This window comes from Peromyscus californicus, unplaced genomic scaffold (assembly GCF_007827085.1).
Source record: "Peromyscus californicus insignis strain IS unplaced genomic scaffold, ASM782708v3 Scaffold_22__1_contigs__length_63687245, whole genome shotgun sequence".
Lineage (NCBI taxonomy): Eukaryota > Metazoa > Chordata > Mammalia > Rodentia > Cricetidae > Peromyscus > Peromyscus californicus.
This window is the reverse complement of record NW_026294525.1, coordinates 23,232,700-23,257,511: the sequence shown is the minus strand read 5'-3', so window position 1 is coordinate 23,257,511 and position 24,812 is coordinate 23,232,700. Positions and strand designations below refer to the sequence as shown.

At 39.0% G+C, this 24,812-nt stretch overlaps 1 protein-coding gene across 1 annotated transcript in view; it reads left to right on the top strand.

The window, feature by feature from the left end:
* Vta1 (vesicle trafficking 1) overlaps positions 1 to 24,551 on the top strand; it is a 57,481-nt gene extending 32,930 nt beyond the window's left edge. The window contains exons 5-8 of the mRNA XM_052751096.1: positions 2,264 to 2,372; positions 13,452 to 13,628; positions 20,196 to 20,273; positions 23,987 to 24,551. Coding sequence (XP_052607056.1) covers positions 2,264 to 2,372; positions 13,452 to 13,628; positions 20,196 to 20,273; positions 23,987 to 24,132 — 510 coding nt within the window. The 3' untranslated portion in view covers positions 24,133 to 24,551. The remainder of the gene's footprint in view (positions 1 to 2,263; positions 2,373 to 13,451; positions 13,629 to 20,195; positions 20,274 to 23,986) is intronic.
* Positions 24,552 to 24,812: the final 261 nt, after the last annotated feature.

The following is a 24,812-nucleotide window of genomic DNA, read 5'->3' as shown; positions in this document are numbered from 1 at the left end:
AGCAGCTGCTGAGTACTAGAACAAAACCAGAGACATGTACAGAAGGCAAACAGTAGACTGCCTTTGGTGATGTAAGTATTTTTATAGATGAGAAAATGTTTTATAAATATAAGTAGGTAATTATAAATTATGGCAAATGTTAAAAAATAAATTACTTAGTTTTAGATTGGGTAGGTCAGGAAAACCTTGGTGAGGAATTAATATTTGATGCACCCCAAAAGGAATGAGTAGGGAGTAAATAAATATACCTTGTGAGAAAAAGTAGAAACAGCCAGAGATAGCAACATATGTGGGCCTGGACATGTGTAGAGATCGAAACTGTCCAGAAAGCTGCATGATAGAGTGAAGAGGATAGGAAGATTGAGGAGCTTAGACATAGCTTTATGAAGCTTATGAACCAAGTAGGAAATACTTTTATAGCCCAAGTGCTTGGGGAAGCCACTGAAAAGATTTGATATGAATGGGTTTATGTTTTAGAAGATTGATGTGAGCACTTGATGAGGAAAATACAGCGGAAGATGGGTTAAAAATATAGAGACATATTAGGAGGTTAGGGGAATCTTAGAAATATGGAAATAAAGGACATTATGATTTTCAAAAGCAAAATCAGGTGAATTAGATGGAAGTGGCCAGAGATAAGATAGGGGTGCTAAAAATGACTCCCACAGATATCTGTCTTCAATGAATGAAGTTAACTGAGAGAGGAAGAGACTGGGGAGAATCAAGAAAGCAATTTGGGGCAGATTCATTTTAGTTGTATATGTGACTTCATAGTAGAAATAACCACATTACCAGATACTTGTCAGAAGCAAATTTGGGCTAGTTACGTACATTTAAGATGAATAAAGACAACAGAAGCTATATAAATCAATATGTAGATATACAGACAAGTTGAATGACTGCTGTCCTGATGCTTGTAGGAATTGTGTAAGTAGTATAGGGAAGAAAGATGGGCTGCTATAAGTTAACACATTGTACCTGATAATAAATGCTAAGATGTGTGAAGCTGGGAATGCAGGGACAGGGCAATGGAAGAGCAGGGGAGAGATGTGGTGTTAATGGATCTGCATGAGTGCATCATTTGAAGGAACTGCCACCCAGCTCAGATACACTGCCAAATAAAGGTAATCCCAGTGGTCCAAAGCCTCCATGTTTAAAAAAGTTAGAAATAATGGGCTTCTGTAACTTTGCTAATACTGTGGGAAACATAAGCAATGTTTAAAGTCCTATGTGAGTCACACTGACTGCTCCACTAGTTTTAGTCTCTGCTAGAATAGGAGCCTTCAGACTATTTGGAGGCTGGATAGGGGCTTAGGTAGCAAAAAATGGAGGAAGGAGAAAAATAGTCACAAAATGGGACCGACTGTTTCACAAACAGAAATGGCCCAGGGTTTAATATGCTGCTGTCAGGTTTGACAAGGGAAGGCTAGAAATGTCCACTGGGCTTGCTCAAGAGAAATAGGTTATTGGTGACATTAGCAAGAGAAGCTCCTCTTCGGTGAGGTACAGACCCATGCCACTAAAGAGGTAGGTACATTCAAGTTGTCTGACTTAGTGTGTGACCCGAGAGAACTGAAAGGAAATAAAACAAGCACACGTGCCAATGAGCTGAACAGTAAAACCAGGAAGACCCAAGTGTGGACAGTTGTTTTGAAAACTTGTTGAGGAAATGGAACAAAGTGCAGTCAAACCTGAATGAGGGGACAGGAAGGAGGCCTTGGGGCTGACCCAGGAAAGTTCAGGCTCCTTAGTGAGAGATGTTTGCAGTTCCTCCCTCCCTCCCCGCTTGAGAACTCAGGTAGTCAGATCAAGCACTTAGGTAGCAGCATATGACAACTTAGAAGTGAAAATTAACCACATATCACTTTTATCATCTTAGTTTTATTTTCATGGATTTGTATGTATCTTTATAGAAACAAGTTATCTATTGTCTCTGTCTTGTATATTTTAGCTTAAAATTCCATTTAACCTATTTCTGTAGGAACCCAAGAGATAGAAATTTTGCTGGCAAGACACACAAACACTTCCCTTGCGGCCTTTTTTTGTGATGTGATGCCATAGTGTTCTAATGAAAAGACCTCGTGGAGTCTGCCAGGCCCTGACCACTGGAAGAATCAGCAGTAGAATGTAGAGATGGTCAGACTCTCAGCACTGCACCCCACAAATAGAGACTGCATCTCAGGAATGTGACTTAGCCCAAGTTAGTACTTTTCATTTGTATTTTATCATGCTCTGATGGTGCTACAAATATATTCCCTTTCAGAATGTGAAACACAGAAAGTATGCAAGGTGGAAGGCAACATATATCCATAACTGCTTAAAGAATGGCGAGACTCCTCAAGCAGGCCCTGTTGGAATAGACGAAGATAACGGTATGTATTTATGAGTCCTAAGTAGAAATGTTTCAGTAGAATCTTGAGTTTTCAGATTTCAAAGTTTTCAGATGATACTGGTGCCTATTTCATCTACAGTAATTATAAAACCAGGAACTTAGGGACATTTAAGATTAAAGCTTTGCATGTGCTCTCTGTCCATTTCAGCCAAGTGTCTTCACTGTCTCCTATATGTGCCCAGACTTCATCTCTGCATAGGAAAGACAGTCCGCTTTTGGTGTGACCTAGAAGTGTTCAAACCCCAGTGAATATTGTATTAGTGCTATGATGTTTTTGTGTATTATTTTTGGTTGTTTTGTATTGGCCGGGGACAGGGTAATACTTTATATGACTCCAAAAATTACAGATCATACAAAAGTGGGAAGTGAATTTTTAATTTCCATATACTCATCTTCCTAGATCCTACCGAAATTCAGATAGTAAATACTTTAGAGAGATTATTTTTTATAGAAGGAAGGAAGGGTACTCATATATAGTCTCTTTTTCACACAATTTATAATACAATGTTTTGCCCTTGACTTACAAAAGAAAATCTTTGTACAGGAGAATTTTAATATTATTACATAGTAAGTGGGTTTATACAATTTAATGATGAAAAATATGAAAATCTTGTTATTTCTATCTGACCTATAGTTAATATGGAAGGAGAAAGAAAGGGAAAAATGTTTCTCCCTTTTTTTAAAACAGTTACTAGAAATGTAGTCAATATACCATTTTCGCTGAACTGAGACTAATCTAGATGATCCTTTCATTTTATGAGATGATTTGGGGGCATCTGTGGAGGTGATTATTTACAGCAGGAGTCATTAAGCTTTCTTAAAGGATCAGGAAGTATATATAAGGATATAAGTGTATATAAGTGTATAAGGATATGAACCACATATCCTTAGTGCAGATGTTCAGTTCTGCTATTATGATGCAGAAGTGACTGTGGGCAGTGGGCAGACAGGTGTACATAGTTATGTTCAGTATTCTGTTTGGATCAGGAAGTATATATCAGGATATAAGTGTATAAGGATATGAACCACATATCCTTAGTGCAGAAGTGACTGTGGGCAGTGGGCAGACAGGTGTCCATAGTTACGTTCAGTATTCTGTTTGGCAGAGGTGACCAACTACAGTCTGACTCGTTTTCCTATTGTGTGGAATAAAGTGACAAGAGTGTCCAACTTTGAAATAACTTTACAGTGTGAATAAACCTCACTTGGCCATGATGTGTTATTTTTTCTTACACAGATGAATTCCATTCATTGCTATATGGTAATGAGAATTTTTGTGTTGATGATATTTATAACTCAAATTGTTCTAGAATTTTTGGGGGGGAGGATTAAATTGTTATACTCACGGGGCAGCTCACAAACACCTGTATCTCCTTCAGGGGACTCAGCTCCTCCAGCTTCTATGGGTATCTGCACTCACTTGGACATATCTGACAAGACACATAAACAAATGTGGTACTTCATAAATAAAATTTGAAGATTTCTGGTCCATTTCTGTTCCTTGTTTTAAATAGGTTGAAAATTATCTGCTCTTTTAATACTTCGTAGAAATGTTCTATGTATAGGCCCATGCCTATAATTCTAGCCCACAAGAAGACTGAGGCAGAAGGATTTCTCTGGGCAGACAGACAGCCAGGTTTCTGTAACCAGACATTACCTGAAGAAAATTAGAACGAACAGGGGGAGGAGGAGGAGTCAACTGTTGTGAAACACTCTTTGGCACAATTCTTAATCTGTGTCCACCCACTAAATGAATTTACACTAATGAGGCAAGCACTTCTCTCAGCCCATTTTAGTAACCTCTAGATGTGAATATGGTCCTTCCCATTAGCTCTGAGTTACAGTTTGATATAGAGATAAGCATACTATACAAGGTTGCATGCATCCACTGTCAAATGTGACAATGATGCTGAATATCTGGCTCAGGGACCATTGTGGAAAAGGGGGCGGAAATATCATATGAGCCAGAATACTAGGAAGTGTTCTATGGAAGTCTCTCCTAGAAATGGCTCTGTAAAGAAGACCAGAACATGGCAATATCAGGGAACATGTTAATAAGGAAAAAGGAAAACTTTGCAGGGTCTCACCCCTAGACAAAGAACTACAGAAACAGATTCAGCAGGTTGCATTTATATATTTGTGTGTGTGTGTGTGTATGTATATGTGTATATGTATGTATATATAGATATATATCTGTGTACACATGTGCGTACATCTGTGCATGCATGCACACATGTGAGTGTGAGACTAATCAAACAGGTTATCAGCTTGATTCTGAGGTGTATGGAAAGGACTCAAGTGAGGCTAGCTGAGAGGGGCTGGAGGTAAGAAGGAGGAAGTGATATAATTCTATTTCAGTTAAAAACATTTAAAAAAATAAAAAAAGAGTTAACAGGTGTCACATAAGCACTAGGAAGAATGCTGAAATCATTAATTAGTGGGACAAACCAAACCAAAAGATAACCGTGTACTTACTAAAAGCTAGAGCTCTGATTTACTGAATGACCTGTTAGTGCTGTCAAGGATGCTGATCAGCTATAACTCACAGATGCCTTATGGGAAAAGGAAAGCAAAGGTATTAAATTGTGCATACGCTTAACATGAAGCCTAGCAGTCTAGTTGTTTCCCCTAGAGCAGGTGTTCTCAACCTGTGAGTCACGACCCCTTTGGGGTCAAATGACTCTTTCATAGGGTTGCCTAAGAAATATCAGAAAAATAACAGATATTTACATTACAATTCATATCAGTAGCAAAATTACAGTTGTGAAGTGTAACAACAAAATCATTTTATGGTTGAGGGGTTACCACAACATGAGGAACTGTATTAAACCCACTGCCCAAAAGAAAGACAAACGTATGTTTACACAAAGGACTGTATGTGAATGTTTGTAAGAACTTTATAATTACCTAAAATCTAGAAATAACTCAAATAATACTAGTTTTTGAACACTTTAGCTGTGGAACGTCCTTGTAGTTGAATACCACTGCTTTTTTAACTTTCATTAGTTGTTTTCTTTGACAGTTTCATACATGTACATAGTGATCTGATGCTCATAACGTCTCCCGATGCTTTATCACTGCCCATACTCTCTAAACACCTCCAGATCCCTTTTGCCTTCATTCTCTCTACAAATCCCTTCCCACATTGGTCTGGTTTTTGTTTGTTTTGTGACTAATTTGAACAAGGGCCATCTGTGTAACCATGGATTTGGAACTAATCATCAGGACGCAGTCAGCTCATCAGTGAGAATGTGTCTTCTCCCCAGAATCTATCTGTCAGTAGTCCATCATTCTGAAGGATGATGGAGCCCCTTCTCACCCATGATTAACTCTGGACAGGCCCAGTCATCTACAGGTCCATTATTGGTGACTCTGGTGCTGTGAGATTGTGATTGCATTAGCTATGTCATTCTCTGAATTTAGCATTTCCCAGACCTCCTCCCTATTTTCCTGATGTTACAGTCTTCTTCTGCTCTTCTTGATGGTCCCTGAATTTTCAGGTGGTGATATAAATGTCCTATTTGGGGCCATCCACTCAGCTAGCACCTTGAGTAGCAATGAGTCTCATATTCACCACCATTCGTTGTAAGGAGAACCATCTTTGAGCTAGGCTGAGAGTAGTATTTTTCTTTGAGTGTCTCTACTTTCATTTCTGTAGGGTAGGAAAAGTTGTATTTCTGCAATAGTCTATCATTGAGGAAAATCAGGAGCTCAACAGGGGCTTGAAAGCAAAAACCATGGAAGAACACTGCTTGCTGGGTTGCTTGGAAATTTATACTTTGTTTGCTTTTTTATCTAGCCCAGGGCCCCTTGCCCAGGGAATAATGCTGCCCACAGTGGACTGGACTCTCCTACATAAAATAATAATCAAGGCAATCCTTGGTAGACATGCTCGTAGGCCAATCTGATCTGAGCAGACTTTCAATTGAGACCCTCAAGTGACTCTAGGCTGTATCAAGTTGACAATAAAGGCTAACTAAGACACATATAAATATAAATATTTAGAAGGAGGCCTTGTACCATGACAGTTAAGTTAATCAATCAGCAGTAGTAAGTTCTCCCCAGGGCCTGAAATTGAGCCACGGGTTTCTGGTTGGTTTTCCATTACCAGGCCTGGGTTCCCTGCTAGGGAGCTGACCTCATATCCAGATAGAGATCAGGTGGTTACTCCCATAACTCTCATGCCATTATTGTACCACTCGGTACATCTTGCCTTTATGTTTTTGTTTATGATATTGTAGTTTGTAGGGCTTAGAGCCAAGTAAGACCATTGGTGCTAACAGCCTATTTTTCAGCTTTCAGGGGGTACTATAAAGGTTATTTATAGTTAGTTATAGTTTATGTTAGAAAGAAACATCCAATTCAGTTCTAGCTTGATTTATCTGTATCTTGGAATCAACATGTATAATGTCTTTAGGAATGGAGTCTTCTCCTTAGGGTCTGGTAGCAAGATTGTGTATTGATTTGGTAGTCTCTAGGGCTTCTGTGACAAACAGTTCATTGGGGGTATCCCACACCTGACACTGGTATTTATTTTGAATAGCGCATTATCTTTAGGAGCAGCGTTATCCCACCTGGCAAGGTATCTCTTTTGGAGTTTCTCCCTCTTCCCCCAACCTTGACTTTTCCTGCCCCATCCCCTTCTGTTTACAAAGTAGTACATGTCCATATGGCTTTTTTACATGCCCTTCCATTAGCTTAACCCTTTCTCCACCACTCAACTTCCCCATCCTTGCCTAATTTTCTACCTCTAGTGTTCCTCGTCTGTTTTCATATTACCTGTTCTTTGTTACCCATCCCCTCCCTTAAAGCACCCCTCACCCCAGGTGCACTTTTCTACTTTCCTGACTTCCAGGTACTGCAAGTGAAACACACAAACCTAAGGATTTGAAGCTAGGATCTACATAGGAAAATGAACATTCAACATTTGTCTTTCTGGGGCTAAGTTACTCCACTCCATGTAATCTTTTCAGTTTCATCTATTTACCTATAAATGTAATAATTATTCTTTTCTTTCCAGCTAAATGAGATTTCATTGTGCATATGTACCACGTTGTCACTAGCTATCCATCCATTGATGGACATCTAGGCTAATTCTGTTTCCTAATTACTGTGAACAGAATGGCAGTGAATGGATGAACAAGTATCTCAGGAGTAGAATATAAAGTCCTTTGGGTATATGCCCAGAACTAGAGTTGTTGGCTCATGTGATAATTCTGTTTTTAACTTGTTGAAGAACCTTCACATTGATTTTCATGGTGACTTCACCAGTGTGCACTCTAACCAATAGTGAATAAAGGTTCCTTCCCCTCCCCATTTCCTCACTAGTGTTTGTTATTATTTGTTTTTTTTATATATTGGCTTCTTTCATGTTATATATTTTGATCTTTTCTGTCCTCTTCCCCAACTCCTCTCAGATTTCACGACTCCCTACCCATCCAATTTCTTGTTTTTTCTCTCTCTTTAAAAAAGAAACAAAAGCCGGGCGGTGGTGGCGCACGCCTTTAATCCCAGCACTCGGGAGGCAGAGGCAGGCAGATCTTTGTGAGTTCAAGGCCAGCCTGGTCTACAGAGCGAGATCCAGGAAAGGCGCAAAGCTACACAGAGAAACCCTGTCTCGAAAAAAAAAAAAAAAAAAAAAAGAAACAAAAGGACAAAACATACCAAAACAAAATGAAAAACAGCACACACACACACACACACACACACACACACACACACTGTTTTGTATTGGCTAACAACTCTTGTGTCGCTCATTGGAGAAAATTATTTTCCTTTCAAGCAGGAATCAGTAGCAAATAGCTTCTTGGATAGGAGTGGAACTTTTTACCCACTTCCCCTTCTAGCCTGGGGTTTGTCTGGCCTGAACTTGTATAGGTCCTGTGTGCTGTCACAGTTTCTGTGAGTTTATATGATCATCAGTTCTGTTGTTTCTGGAAAATACTATTTCCTTAGAGTCCAGCTCTGGCTCTTAGAGTCAGTCTTTCCACCTCCTCTTCTGGATAGATTCTTGAGCCTTGAGGGGAAGACTTTGATGAAGACATCCCATTTAAGGCTGAGTGCTCTAAAGTCTCTCAGTCTCTGTACATTGTCCAGTTCTTAGTCTCTTACTTAGCATCTGCTGCAAGACAATGGTTTCGGATAAAGCTTGGATGATGAACTTATCTCTGGGGATAGCAGTATGTCATTAAGGGTCATGTTATTGCCGTATTCCTTGTGCAAACCAGAAATAGATTTCCTCTAGGGCAGGCTGGTCTCAGGTACTTGGCCATCTTAGCAGTGTCAGGAGTTGGTTCTGTATCATGGAGTAGGCCTTAGATTAAAAAACCTGGTTAGTTATTTCCATAACATTGTGCCACTGCTGCACCAGTGTGTTTTGGAGGCAGGTCACTATTGTAGGTCACAGGATTTGTAGCTTAAGATAATGATGATGATCTTTCTTCTCTGCTAGCATGTACAGTACTTTGCAACACCATGTATGCTAATCAGTACAGGTGAAGCTTTTAGTTGGACACCAGGTCAATTTCTCCATGTTTGATAACATAAGTGATATCTTCAGCAATAGAAATAGCATTGGTAATACCTTAATATTTGGGCAAGGGATCTATAGGAACGCCATTGGCCATTGACTCTACAGGATATAACCCATCCCTGTACTAGGGGTTTTACTTGGTGGTGTAAGATACCTAGTTAGGGCATTGTTTCCCCCATTATGTGATAATGCTTTTAAATTATTTTAATATGTGTATATACTTAAGGAAGCTTCTACTGTAGTAGACTGTAGTAGACTTCCATATGGCTTTTCAGAAAGCTTTTAGTGTTAGTTGTCCCTCCCCATCTTCCCTCCTTTGTCCTGCCCTCTCACCCCCTCCCCCATTGATCCTCTTAGTCTAGTTTCCCTTTTGTCTCTTTAGAACAGTATACTATTGCCCTTCCTTGGAAGTTACCCTGTCCCCATCTCCTGATACTTACCTGATCTCTGTGGTTATTCTAAATCAAGCATATGTATCTAGCACTTAAAAGCTAGAATCCACATGAGAGAAAACACTTGCAGTGATTGTCTTTCTGGATATTGGTTACCTCACTCAAGATGATTATCTTCGCTTCATCTATTTACCTGCAAATATCATATTCTCATTTTTCTTAGTAGTTGAATGTAACACGAATTCTAAATGGTCTTTTAATAAAAAAAAAAATCCTACATATTGCAGTAAATGATGAAAGATCAGAGAGACAAAGGAACAAGCCACAGCCACCACCTCTTACCTCACCAACTCCTTGGCCTGAAAAGGCTTTCTAGCCAAAAGGCCTCTAGCCAGAAGGGGTTCCTCAGCTGAAAAGCCATTAGTTCCTGTCTCCTCACACCTTATATACCTTTCTTCACCCAGCCATCACTTCCAGGGATTAAAGGTGTGTGTACTTCCCAGTACTGGGATTAAAGGTGTGCGCCACCACTGCCGGTCTCTGTTTCTTTCCTAGACTGAGTAAATCTCATGTAGTCCTGGGTGGCTTTGAACTCACAAAGATCCAGATGGATCTCTGCCTCCCGAGTGCTAAGATTAAAGGTGTGTGCTATTATGTCCAGATCACAGGGACCTCCAAAAGACCGCCACAGAGACCGAATCATGAATGCAAAAGCAAAGAGCCTTTATTTCAAGCTCTGAAGCTTGGTCCCTCTGTCTGACACAGTGGTGAGAGCAGAGAGGCCTGAGCTCAGTTGGGGTAGAGTTTTTATCATAGCAGAGATTGGGATGAGGGGATTTCCAGGGTCCAGGACCCTGATTGGCTGACAATTGTCTAGGGGTGTCTGTAAAACAAAAAAAAAAAATAGGTGTGTGCTAGACTCAAGGGTATCTGGCCACCTTATCTAATGGTTAGAATGTTTGGGATGTCAGGTACTTCCTAGACCCTGGGTGGATCCCTGGGTGTTATCAGCTTAAGGCTTTTCTTAGATCTGTGTGTTGCCTGTCACAGAAGCTGTGTCTAGGCCCCTAAGCCTGTCATGGCTGCTGTGTAGTCAAGCTATTTTGGGGCCCCTTCACATGTGCCACTACTGCCTGGCCTCTATACTTAATCTAGTGGCTTGTTCTGTTCTCTGATCTTCAGGCAGATTTTATTAGGGTACACAGTATATCACCACAGTCAAATAATCTTGCATATGTTAATGTACTACACTTTCATTATCTATTCATCAGTTGATGGACATCTAGTCTGTTTCCAATTTGTGATTATTAAGAATAGAGCAGAAATGTACATAGCTGAGCAAGAATCTCTATAGTAAGATGTAGAGTCCTTTGGGTATGTGCCCAAGCTGGGTCTTGAGGTTAGATTGATTTTCAACTTTTTGAGGAGCCTCCATGCTAGTTTCCTTAGTAGCTGTACCAATTCCTCCTATTCCTCGCTTTTTCTTCTATCATGTTCTGGGTATCTGGTCTGATGTTGAGGTCCTTGGTCTGTTTGGAGTTGGTTGAGTTTGATACAGGGTGATAGGTACAGATCTATCTTCATTCTACGTGCAGCAATCCAGTTTATCAGCACCATTTGCTGAAGAAGCTGTCTTTTCTCTAGTGCATATTTTCAGCATCTTTGTTAAAAAAAAAAAATCACGTGTTTTTAGATATTTGGGCATGTGTCTGTGTCTTCAGTTCAGTTCCATTGATCAAACGTATCCCTCCACCCCCAATATGATGTTTTATTACTATAGCTCTATAATACAACTTGAAATGTGGGATGGTGATACACAGTTTATTATTCAGAGTAATTTTAGCTATCCTGAGATTTTTGTGTTTCCATATGAAGTTGAATATTGTTTTCAGCAGTTTCTATGAAACATTATGTTAGAATGTTGATGAGGATTTTCTTGAATGTGTAGATTGCATTTGGTAGGATGGTCATATTCATAATATTAATCTTACTGATTCTTGAGCATATTGGAGATCTTTCCACCTTCTGGTGTCTTCTTCAATTTCTTTCTTCAGTGCCTTAAAGTTTTTCTTATATGAGTCTTTTGCTTGCTTAGTTGGAGTGTTTCCAGTACATTTTGGGGGTGTTGTTGTGAAAGATATATTACCTTTATTTCTTTCTTATCCTATTTGTCATTTGTATATAAGAAGGCTACTGATTTGTGTGTGTGTGTGTGTTTGTGTGTGTGTGTGTGTGTGTGTGTGTGTTTAATACTGTTACTGAAAATGTTCATCAGCTGTAGAAGTTTCCCATTGGAGTCTTTAGCATCTTTTATGTATAAAATCACATCATCTGCAAATAAGGATCCTTTGCCTTCTTCCCTATTTGCGTCCTCTTGATCTCCTTCATTTGTCTTACTGCTCCAGCAAGACTTCAGGTGCTGTATTGAATGGGAATGGAGGGAATATCCTCCTCATCTTATTCTTGATTTTAGTGAAATTGCTTTAAGTTTCTCTTCATTTAAGTTGTTGTTGGCTGTGGACTTGCAGTAAATTGCCTTTATTATGTTGAAGAATGTCCCTTGTATCCCTAGCCTCACTGGAGCTTTTATAATAAAGGGATGTTGCATTTTGTGAAAGATCTTTTTTGTATATAATGAAATGATCATGTATATTTTTGTCTGTCTTAGTTAGGGTTTCTATTGCTGTGAAGAGACACCATGACCCTCTTATAAAGGAAAACATTTAATTAGGGCTGGCTTACAGTTTCAGAGGTTTAGTCCATTACCATCATGGCAGTAAGCATTGCTGTGTGCAGGCAGACATGATGCTGGAGAAGGAGCTGAGAGTTCTACATCTGGATCTGTAGGCAACAGGAAAAGACTGTGACACACTGGCCAGGTTTGAGCATCTGAGACCTCAAAGCCCACCTCTACAGTGTTACACTTCCTCCAACAAGGCCAGTAGTCTCCTAATAATGCCAATCCCTAACTGGATGGGGACTTGCCCTGAGGTCGCCACTCCTTCTATTCCATTTAACATCAGGCTTTTCTTTAATCTGTTTATCTCCTTGAACACGGGATTTAGCTCTATTCCACTTCCTAGTGCCCCTTTGCTCCTTGAACTGTACATTTTGTATTTTCCCTTGCTTGGCTTGCTCCTTTTTGTTATAGTTTTTCATAAGAGTGAACACTAATAGCCACAGGACAGAATCAATACTAGGCTGTTTTGAAATTTCCTCCGCCAATGCTATTAAACTAAAACTCTTCGGTTTAGCTTCAGAGAGACTTTTTGGACAAGGGCAAAAAACAGCCACATTCTTAGCCAAAATATCACAAGAATGGTCTCTGGGCCATATCTGGAACCTTTTGAGTCAGGCCCCAACAGTTCAAATCACCCTCAGCACCACTGTCTTCCGTGTTGCTACTAGGATGGCCCATTAAGCCACACTTAAGTCATTCAACTACTTTTCTAACCCAAAGTTCGAAAGTTCACATTTCTCCAAACACCTATTATGATATAGATATCTGAATATGAAATTTCATTTTTAATTTTTATTAATCTTTGAGCAATAGTAATAGATAATCATTTAATAGTCTGCACATAGCAAACATTAAATAAAAGACAACTATCAAAAAACGGTCCATTTTGGACAACACAGATGTGATCTATTTTCCCAAAAATGTCCTTATTTTTCATTTGAAGTTTGTTTTAAAGAAAGAAATGTCATGTATAAAGAATGTGTAGACCATGCCGGGCATTGGTGGCTCACACCTTTAATCCCAGCACTCAGGAGGCAGAGCCAGGCAGATCTCTGTGAATTTGAGGGCAGCCTGGTCTACAGAGCAAGATTCAGGACAGGCACCAAAACTACCCAGAGAAACCCTGTCTCGGAAAAAAAAGAAGAAGAAGAAGAAGAAAGTGTAGACCTGATGGGTACTGTCCTAAAGAAATGATATTCACTGTCATCAAAAACTTTTTAAGGAAATTAAAAAAAAATGTATAGCAATGATTTCAAGAAATAGCCTGCTTATTAGATGCATTAGGTGGAATTTTGTTTGTAGATTTTGCTTGTCTTGTGAGTGGAGGAAAATAAAAATACTTAGCAATTGTATTTCAAAATACCTGCTTCAAGATTGTATATGTATTATATACAGATGTTGAAGAAAATGAAGATGTTGGTGCCACCTCTCTGCCCACTCAGCCACCTCAGCCATCATCATCTTCCACATATGACCCAAGCAACTTGGCACCAGGCAGCTACAGTGGGATACAGATTCCTCCAGGTGCACATGCTCCAGCTAATACACCCGCAGAAGTGCCGCACAGCACAGGTATGCACTCAGTACTGTGTCCCCATTTTCCTAAAACCTAGAGTTCTGAAACTGGAGATAGCTCAGTGGGTAAGAGCAAGCTGCCAAACCTGAGGACCTTCGTTCAGATCTCAGCACCCACAGAAAAAGTCGGCCATTGCCACATACACAGCTGTAACCCAATATTAAAGAGTGTGGAGACAAGAGGGTATCTAGGACTTGCTACTAGCTTAGCTCCAGGTGTTTTTGAGAGACCCTACCTTAAAGGAAAGCAGAGAGGAATAGAGCAGAGGATACCCAGTGTCCTCTGGCCTCAGCACACTCATTCGCATACACATACACATACACCACACTCAGGGACCACACATACATAGGCATCATGCACTTGCACCACACACTCACACGTGCATATGCTCCACACACAACACACGTGCACCACACACTCAGAAATGCATATGCCCACACACGACACACATTCATGCATGCACATGCACCACACTCGGGCATACACACACAAAATGTTTTTAGAAATAACACCACTCATATTTGGTCCACATAATGATGTTAATAGAGTTTGATCCTTAAATTCTGTTTACTTTTGTTTTAGTATTTATTACAGTCTAAATTTTGGAGCAGTGACAGGTGCTTATATGTATTGATTACTGTTTGCTTCTTATTTATTTATTTATTTATTTTTTTCCCCGAGACAGGGTTTCTCTGTGTAGCTTTGCACCTTTCCTGGGACTCACTTGGTAGCCCAGGCAGGCCTCGAACTCACAGAGATCCGCCTGCCTCTGCCTCCCGAGTGCTGGGATTAAAGGCGTGCTCCACCACCGCCCGGCTGCTTCTTATTTACTAATAATGTTTTCTGTACATTATAGAAATGGCTCTTTTCTTTTTGTCTTCTTCCCTGTCTGTCCCCCCACACTGTAGCTTGAGACTGGTACTGCAGTACTAGTTTCTCACTGAGTTTGTTAGTCAGGACCCCTCTGTGGTAGCACAGTTAGGATGCAGCCTCTGCCTCTACATGGTCCCGTTGACATTGATGATGGGGAGTAGGCTTGGAGGTCGAGAATATGGATGACAGTAGAATCACAGGTGAACATAACAAAAATATGACTTAGAAATGACAAGAAGAGATATCTACTGTCTTTGAATTCATCAGTGCATTATATGTGTTTTATAAATAAAGATGTAACAAAACTACTGTCCAGTGATGTCAGTGTCAGTAGATAAGACTATTGCATGTAGACACAGGCACTCTTCCATCCACTTGTATCGTTAACAGAACATCTCCAAATAGAGAGCCATTTACAACTAATATTTAAACTTTGATATAATTTGGGTTTGTTTGTTGATTTTTTTTCCTAAAAATTGTTCATGAAATTTTGCTTTTATCTCAGCACCAGAATAACCTATGGTGTTGATCTGTACAGTATCTCTCCAGTTTTAATTACTGGAATGAGAGTCAACCTAAGAGCCATGATTGTACTATTTCTGGGACACTGTACTGCTTACTTCATGGGCTTTTCTTTGTCAGCCTCGTTTTATCTGTACCACTTAGGTCATCTTGCATGGGTTTCATAATAGTTAAAATTTATTTTCACCATTAAAATAGCAATTACATTTTTCTTCCTGTTTTGAAACGTCATGTTTTCTGTTTACATTGCTAATACATTGACTTTATTATTGAAGAAATTGATCATTGTATCACTGGTCTCTCTTATGTCCTCACTTAGCATAGTTCACTTGGCTTTCAAGGCTCGATGGTGTGTATCATGACATAGCTAATGCAGCCCGTGTGAATTTGTTTTGTACGTACCCTTCATGAGCAAACACTGTTTTAAATACATCATTCTAATCTAGAGTGCTTAATCAAAATCAGCTACCCCAGTGTATCTGCCATAGGTGAATACTGGTCAGACTGTACCTGAAAGAGTAGACACCGGCGTTCTTACAGAAGAAGCATGCCATGCATTTGAAGTCATATTACTATGTCTGTTTTTTCCTACTAAACCATAAACTTGAAATAGTTCTACTGGCATCTACTTCTCTTACCCTGTGTTTTTCTTCTTTCTGATTTGAAATTAGTATCATACTTATTTCTCATGTTTATTTTAATTATTATTAACAGAGGGGAGAGCATAAAATTGACTAATACCCATTAACAGAGGGGAGAGCATAAAATTGACTAATACTTACCCATAACACATAAATAAGCATTCTACAAATCAGCTTCTTTTCCTTTTCTTTTTTCATCTTCCTTCTTTCTCTATGCCAAGGAGACAGGACTCTCAATAGTTAATGGGTATCCAAAATCATTTTGTAAATCAAGACAAATGTCATATGTCAGTGTAGGATGTACAGAAAGATTACCTGAAAAGTACAACTGTAGAAACAGGTCTGAGGACAGCACTGTAGTAAAGTCACTCATCCTGGGTAAAATATAGACTTGCTTTGTGTGTGAAACAACAAACCATACATTTTGTAGGAGGACTGCTTGATTGACCTATATATAATTGCCATTTTTGTATAGTGAAAACATTACATTCTTGATAGCTTCATGTGGTCCTACTAATAGTCATTTATTGTTGGGAACATTCATGACAATAATATTAGGAGGTGAAATTGAGGAAGTATTCTAGTGTTGTTGGTTATTTTTTACTCTTTGACTCTTTGGGGACTCAAATAATCAACACACAGAGACTTCATGCCCGGCCTTAACCTCGTTTGTTTCTTGCCAGCTTTTCCTAAATTATCCTATCTGGGCTTTTATCTTTCTGTATACCTTCCTTTACTTCTTACTCCATGGCTTTCTGTGTAGCTGGGTGGCTGACCCCTGGAGTCCTCTCTCTCCTCAGTTCCTCGATCTCTTCCCAGATTTCTCCTCCTATTTATTCTCTCTGCCTGCCAGTCCCGCCTATCCTTTCTCCTGACTCACTATTGGCCATTCAGCTCTTTATTAGACCATCAGGTGTTTTAGACAGGCACAGTAAGACAGCTTCACAGAGTTAAACAAATGTAGCATAAAAGATTGCAACACATCCTTGTATTCTTTAACAAATGTTCCACAGAATAAGCAAATGTAACACAAGTTAAAATAGTATTCTACAATATTTTAATGTTCACAGTACATTTTAGTCTGGTTAACGAAGGCATGTGGTGGTGGTGTGTTCTCGCTCCCTCTCTCTGTGTACATACGTACAAATGTACATAAAAAATACAGCATTTTATATATCCTAATTACCCTTTTCCCATCCTCCTCTTTCATTCATCAGAGAAAGAACTGAAAGTAAAACTTTGGAGAAACATACTCAGTGAAGAACGAGAATTTGAACTCAAGACTCTGGCTTCATTTAGTTAGTTGCTACCTCCTTTCTGTCCTTTGTCTGTGACCCTTGGTAGACAAGGATCTAAAAGGTTTTCAAATCCAAAGCTGCTTTCTCAGTGACATGCCTCTATTTAGTTATTAAGTTTAGATGCTGGATCTCCTCTTAACTCCAGAGTTTTTTCTGTGGCGTTTATTCAGTTCATAGCTGTCAAATAAAAGAAAGCAATAACATTTTTAGTTTATAAACATAACAGATGTTTCCCCTCTTGCTCACTTTAAGAGTGATTTACCTTCTCTCATGAAATGGGTCCAGGATGCACTTTTATCGAAGGGAAATCCTTCAGATAGCTGAGAAGAATAGTATGTACTCATTTACAAGCCTTAGTTCTTCCACAAGAAAGCAGTGGGTGCAAGGAGGGCAGGAAGAGAGGTTGGTTAGCAGTGTTGCCTGTGTGCCCAAGCCACTGAGCAGACATCACCTGGGGACACTAATAATGTTCACTGTATCTCTCAAAACCTGTGTTTCTGCAGTCTGTGTTACAGAAGGCCTTAGCAGAAAGTCCAACTACATAAGTATGATAGAATTGTGTTAATGCTGCTAACTTTTTTTTCTTTCTGAAACAGGGTCTCACTATGTAGCCCTGACTGGCCTGGAGCTCTCTATGTAGATAAGCTGGCCTCTAACTCACAGAGATCCTCCTGCCTCTGTCTCAGGAGTAGTAGGATTAAAGGTGTACCCCACCACATGCAGCCAGTGCTAGTCTTTTTGCCTCCCACCCAATTACCCTGCAAGGAGTTGGGGAGGGAGAAGTTACGCTCCTGGGTTCTGTGATGTGTCATTTGCTCGTTGACATCCTGGCCTGTGTTTTTCTCTCAGGGCCATTTCCCCTGGTTACATGGAGGGTCTCTTCCATCTGGTCTCCTACTTCCTTACCTTTGCTTCTCTTATTCATAGGTTAGAGCAGCAATGTCTTCCTCCCTTTGCACTACATTGCAAGGCTCCGTTTAAATTTGGGAATCTATCTTCTTTAGCTTCCTACCCACCTCTCATGTCTCCCTTCTCAAGAGTTTCTTCCTGTGCCATTTAGTCTATAAAACAAGTTAGTTAACTAAAAATGCTACAGTATTCTTGAACATGTATGGATGCTTTCTAATATGCTGCTTAAGCGTAACTTAGAAGTTACTTTCTGACATAATCCTTGCATTTTATTGAGTAACAGAAAAGAATAAATACCTAAGCTCACTGCTTTCCTATGGGAGTAGATTTTAAAAGGATCACCTCACTCCAGCATATTGCAATCTAAAAGTTGCGACCATTGTGCAGATTTCAAGAGGGACCTATCCAAATCCAAAACAGAAAACAATAGCAGACTACAGCATGCAGTGAATAAATAGTAACCTGAAAACATTACCAACCTACCAGGTATTTTTGAGCTTACGTCAATCCAGTACTTGGTGGCGGCAAAAGGGCAGACCTGCCTCTGCTTCAAGGCAGACAGGAAGAGACTGTTCAGACTGTTGTGCCTCAGGCATGTGCAGCTGACTGACTGACCAAAAGCTTAGTAAGATTTACACTGCCTTTTCAAACATCATTCACATGAAATAATCCTGCATAACTAAGCAGTCTCTACAAACCCTACTGTGTTCTTACTACTACAGCTTGTTCCATACACATCATTATTTGAAAGTTATCCTAGGATGCCGGCGAGAGTGTGGGCTTCCATGACGAAGTTGATTGGAAGATTTAATCTGTGGAAGAGTGTGAGTCGCTTGGGAAGGGATGTCTTACCTGCTTGGAGGATGTGGACAGCCGTTGCACTTAATCTTTGGCAGCTGCTAAGCTCTAGACTTGGCAAACAGCCTCTCAGATCTCCTAGCTTTCTAACATTCACTGTGTAGCCCGCGCTGGTCTGGAACTCAAAGATCTGCCTGCCTCTACCTCCTAAGTCCTGGAATTAAAGTCATGCACCACCATGTTCAGCTTTCTAACATTCTTATTATTGTTAACTTTATTTGTGCCTTTAAATATTTGTGGGAAAAAATACGTCACATGTTATTAGCTTAATATCCTTTGTTAGCACTCATCAAAATTAAGCAAAATGTCATTGAATTGTTCACTAAAAATTTCATGTGTCTCCTGGCTTTGCAGTGATAGGTCCATCCACTGTAGTACTGTGTGTAGTAGGAAAAGTGTAAAAGCATGATTTTGTTAGTAATGAGTTGTTTTGTAAATCATGATCTATGCATTGAAAAGGAGCATTGTAGGGCCATTAAAAAGAAAGCAAGGATTGTATGTATTAATCTGGAATTACACCTGCTAAACCGTATGAACTACAAAGCACACAGAGCAGTATGCTATGCAGAACTAATTACTATTTGCAAGACACATGCTATACAGAATTGCGTTTTCAGAGATCACTTGGCTTCTGGGATTAATCAGCTTGTCTTTATTTACTTTCCCTGCTGACTGAATCATTGTAGTCTTCTTTTGTAAAAATTTCAGTGCATTCTGCTAATTTTTTAGATGAGTAATAGGCTACATCTAGAGTACAGTGCTAGTTATTCATTCACTATGACAGCATTGACAAGTCTTAATAGGAAGTCAAGGCAATCACTCACTTACCTATAAGAAATACCATCTTTAAAACATTAACTGGAGAATTGCAGTGTTCCATTTCATGCAATTATGAACTGTACTCTTCTGACAACTTAAAATAAATCATAATTATGTCTCACTTTGTCCTCAAGGGTACTTATCAGGCTAAGAGATTAAAAGGTGGGAAGGGAGTCTCTTCCTTTTAAAGATATGTGGCAAGCTTTAATTAAGAAGCAGTGTGACCACTTGGTCATATACATATAAGTAATAAGATATGGGATGAGCAGGTCACTGTTATATGTTTATGAATACATACTTATGTAATGTATAACAACAATTAAAGAAAATGAGTCTTTGAATTTGAGAGAGAAGAGGGGTACATAAAACTGGTTGGAGGGAGGAAAGAGAAGGGGAAAAATGGTGTAATTATATCTTAATTTCAAAGAATAAAAAAAAAAAACAATTTGAAGCACTAGTCATGAAGGTCAACACTCACATTTTCCTGCATATTTTCTGTTCCAGTTTGTAAAATAAGTTGGTATTAATGCATCAGAATGAAGAAAATATTGAAATAGTGAAATAATTGCCAACCCTTGGCTTCTTTCCTAATACTTTATTAGGGGATGAAGCACTTCTGCCTGTCTCTGGTTTTGATTCACAGGTGTAACGAGTAATACCGTGCAGCCTAATCCACAGACTGTTCCAGCCATCGATCCTGACCTGTACACAGCTTCCCAAGGTGAGTCATCTGGCTTTCTGTAGGCTGCATTGTGTCTCTCCTTATTCGGAGTGGTGTTTGTAACTGTTCCTTGGGTGTAGCATGTAAAATTGAGTATAGAGGATATTCAAAAGAATCTCTTTTTCACTGTCTCTGCTAGATTGTCAAGTGAACCAGGATCTTATAAGGTGGTCAGAGAAACCACATCCAAAGATACTCTGTTTTCTTTTCTTTGCTGTTCTTTTCTCTTTGGTCTGTACTAGATATAGTGACACAGATGTCTAGCCACAACTACAGTGAAAGATTATGCTCGGTTACTTTCCTTCATTTCAAAATCACTATGTATTGTCATTGTGATTTGCCTTATCTGCACTACATTATTACATTATCCAAAAAGGAAAGAGCTAACCATGATGAAAATCAGCCGTCTGCGGTTCAGTGGTTCAGTATTTGGTTGACTCATGATAGGTTGATGTGATCTTCTTTACTTTTCTGACTTCTCTCTACTTTTTTGCCTCTAGTTGGATTTGAGGCATATTGTGGTTTCTCACTCAGAGTTTAAGTCTTCTTATTGCTCATGGAAAACCAAAGCATGGTACTGGCATAAACCCTATACCAGAGTAACAGAATGGATGTCAGGGAATGAACTTAGACCTGTGCATCTCCAGTTAACCTGTTCTCGACAGAGGTGCCAAAGACAGCCTCTTGAGTAAATGGTGATGGGAAACTGGATATCTCCATGCAGAAGGTTAATGTTATCCTCTTCTAGCTCTTGTACAGAAATCAAATAAAAACTTACCTCTGTTGTTTGAGTCTTAAAATGTTACAATATCTGAAAAATATTGAATGTTGTTATTACCTAAAACAACGAAACTGCCTGTATCCATTATTGCTCTTGCCATAATTGGCATCTTTGGACAGTGACTTTTTATAAAGATTCAGAACTGTGCTTCTGTTTGCCTGTGTCTTGAGTGGTTCAAATCCATAATGGAGTATGTTCCAGTGATATTAGCCAAAGCCCTCTAATTTCTAGAACTATTTACATCAGTTGGAAAGACCCATCTTGGAAATATTTCCAGTTACACATCCTATCCTCTGTAGTAACATTAGATAAATGAATCCTGGGAACGGAAGGATGCTTTTGTCAATGGAGTATTCAGTGATTGCGCTTTCCCTCTGAAAATGTCTTTGATGCCATGCTTGACCCGCTGTCCTTACCACAGCAGCAGAGACAGGCAGCCAAGCAGCTGTCCTCTGCCTGTTCTGGCGCTGCTCTGAAGGGTGGAAGCCTCGTATAAGATGGTCTTGGTCCAGTGCCGTCTTCACAGGGTCCCAGACTGCCTGAGAGAGATGCCAGGTTAGACATCACTACCTGGATCATGTGGTGCTTTCTCACCTGTGCTTTGTAAAGAAAACAGCTTTTTCTTGGTTCAGTAAGACTGTCTTTATGACACTGAGTATAAGATCAGGTACACTGAATTAAACTGCCTCCTTTCTTGTTTCTTCTACCTTCGCTATTGAAATTTTATGTTTTCATAGAATCCTAAGTAGGGGACAGAGTTTATTTTTAATTCATAATAAAAGGTAAGTTCTTATATTTCATTATGGGTGACTTAATTCTATTTCTTAAATGAAAGAAAGCCTGGTGTGTTACAAAAGTAATTTTGCATGGTTCAGTTAAGTTCCTTAAATTGTTGAAAATAAGCCTAACAGCTCTATGTGTCTAGAAATTACATTTTGAATATGACTCTACATATTGATTGTTATCATCCAATTACTATCTTTTATACATGAATTATGTGTGTCCATAAGCCTTACATGTCATTTTTAGTAGTGATATTTCATTTATACTTTATTAATATTGAGATGACTTCATAAAAACCTAAGGTGTTTGTACTTTAAAATAGTTTCATTGTTAGTGATTAAGTTTAGTTTATGAAAATAAAATAATATCAGCTTTGCTATTACGCACCTTTTCTCCTACTAATGAGTAAGTGATGCATCAGAAAGCAGAACTAACGTTAACGTAGAAAAGATGAGGTTGTTCTGGGCATCAAAGCTTCTTTCCCAACATATATGGTGCATATCAGGTACTTGCCTTTGCATTACCGTTGACTACAATGGAAGGAGAGAGAGACTGTCAGAGCCCAAGTGGGCAGTGGTAAGTGCACTCGGTCTACACAGTGTTCTGCGCTAAAGGTGTCTATCCAAATGGGCAGAGCCTCGGTTATTTTGAAAAGTAACCGTAACAAAGCGTAACAGTGAAGTGCATGTGACAAAATTGCGAACGGAAGTGAAGTTGGTGTCTTTCAGTTTGGTTGATGTGGTAAATAACAACTTACTAAACTACTAGAAGATGGTAGTGAATTATGCTTGAATATTTCATATATAATTGTAGTTTTACTCATTTGTTGATTTGTGTTACTTGTAAAGCAAGAGAGAAATTCAAGGAAATTAAAAACCTTTGTTAAATGAGAATGTCTAATTACTTTAATCTTGTACTAATTCAATGATTATTTGAAGGCTTACTCCATGTAGCACTGTATGTAAATTTGTAAACACACTATCTTAAAATCTGGGACTTACTTAGTGTTTAACTGTTCATGAACTGTATTGAGAATTCAGAAATAAAGGCACTGGCACTAAAGGCAGCCTTTCCCAACTTACTCAGTGAGCCACTGAGCTGGGCGCCACCAGGAATCTTGTACAAAATTCACACTAAAAATACATGTAGTGTATCAGTGCTTGCTTTGGAAGATGATAAGATTTTTAGGATTTAGTATCAGCCTACCTACAGTTGCTACCTTTTTATAAGATAATATCATATTTTGCTATTTCCATCAATGGCAAAAAACAAAAACTAAAGACCACTTAAAAGGAATCTGTGTATCAGTGTAGCCTTAAAAACAATATGAGTGTGCTGCCTGCTCATTTTCCTGTGCTTCTGCCTTCTAGTCAGGCTGCCATTCTCAACACTTCCACAGTAAACTAATAAGTGAGTAAATGCCCATTTGTTTGTCTCTTTTCCAAAGACAAAACACTGTGTTTTTTCTTACCATAGAAATACATATGTACAAAGACGTTTGTATCTTAGATTAAGTGAATAACGTATTTTTACTGAAATTATTTAGTTGGATTCTTACATATTACTCATCTGTAAGTAGGAAACTTCTAGAAATAAATTTTGGAAAATTATTTTGTAATGACTATTTTCATGTTTAGTTGTGTGTTTTAATGATAAGGATTTTGGGGGATGGCCTAAAGTTTTTTTATATATGAATGAAGCAAAATGTAGAATATTTTAATGCTTAAAAAATGATAATGTTCTTCATAGAGTATGCTATCCCACCCCCTCCTTTTATTGGAGGATGTATTTATATTCCAGCTCAAATGAGGGCTGAAGGGTTTAGTCTGTTTGTGGTGTTCCATGAAGAGAGCCTCAGCAGTCTAGTATAAACACTAAGCTGCTTTTCTTGTTTCACACAACCAGTCTCTCTCCCCCTCACAGTTAATTTGCTAAAATACAGACTTCTGGTTTGTTATTTATTGATGGAAAATTGTATGCATATGAGTTATTTTTATTACCATCTATCTGGTTTATATAAGTAGCAAAATGAAGCTTGGTCTTTTTACATAAGCATGAATATGTTGTTCACCGTGAGTGTGAATAGGTACCTACTTAGGTCAGCACAGCATGGTGTAATCTGTGGTGTGTCTGAATGTGCTTCTTGTAGGGGATGTCCGCCTGACCCCGGAGGATTTTGCTAGAGCTCAGAAGTACTGCAAATACGCTGGCAGTGCCCTGCAGTATGAAGATGTGGGCACTGCAGTGCAGAACCTCCAGAAGGCTCTCAGGCTGCTGACGACGGGCAGGGAGTAAAGCCTCTGCGTGTGCAAGCCATGTGTTGTCAGCATCTAGAACTAACAGTCCATTACACTTTGCTCAGCCTTCCAGGAGCGTGGATTGACAGAAGACTGCAGTTCCACTGAATAAGACAATGACTCCTCTGTGTTTCCGATTCCTAGGGAAGCATTCTTCAGCTGCCTCAGCCAGTTGTCATTGTCCTCTTAGTGGATCCAGTAATCTCCGAGTATATAAGAGCTGATGTTAGCACTGAACCCTGCTTCAAAACAATGAAAATGTCCCTGTAGAAAATCATGTCGGGTATAATCTTTCTTAATTTATATACACTAAAGGAAGTTTTGAAAAATCTGTAATATTTGGACAAACCATATTATGTTGCTATAATATTCTAAATTAAACTTTTAATAAAGATTGCCAGAATATTCTGGATTGGAGATCCTGGCTTTTTTTACTCCCTTAGGATTTGTAAGCAAATGTGAACATCCACAAATGGTAAGTAATAACAGAAACGAAATGCAGCTTATATTCATGTTTAGCTATAATTGGGCAAAAACTCAGGTCATTGAAGTAAATACAAGGTGGAGAGGTAGAAAAATAACTTTATTACTGAAGAGTGACACTGGCTTCCACTGACTTCCTTAGAGAGTATAAGATCCAATTAAATAGATCCAAGGGATTTCTGTAACCAGACATGA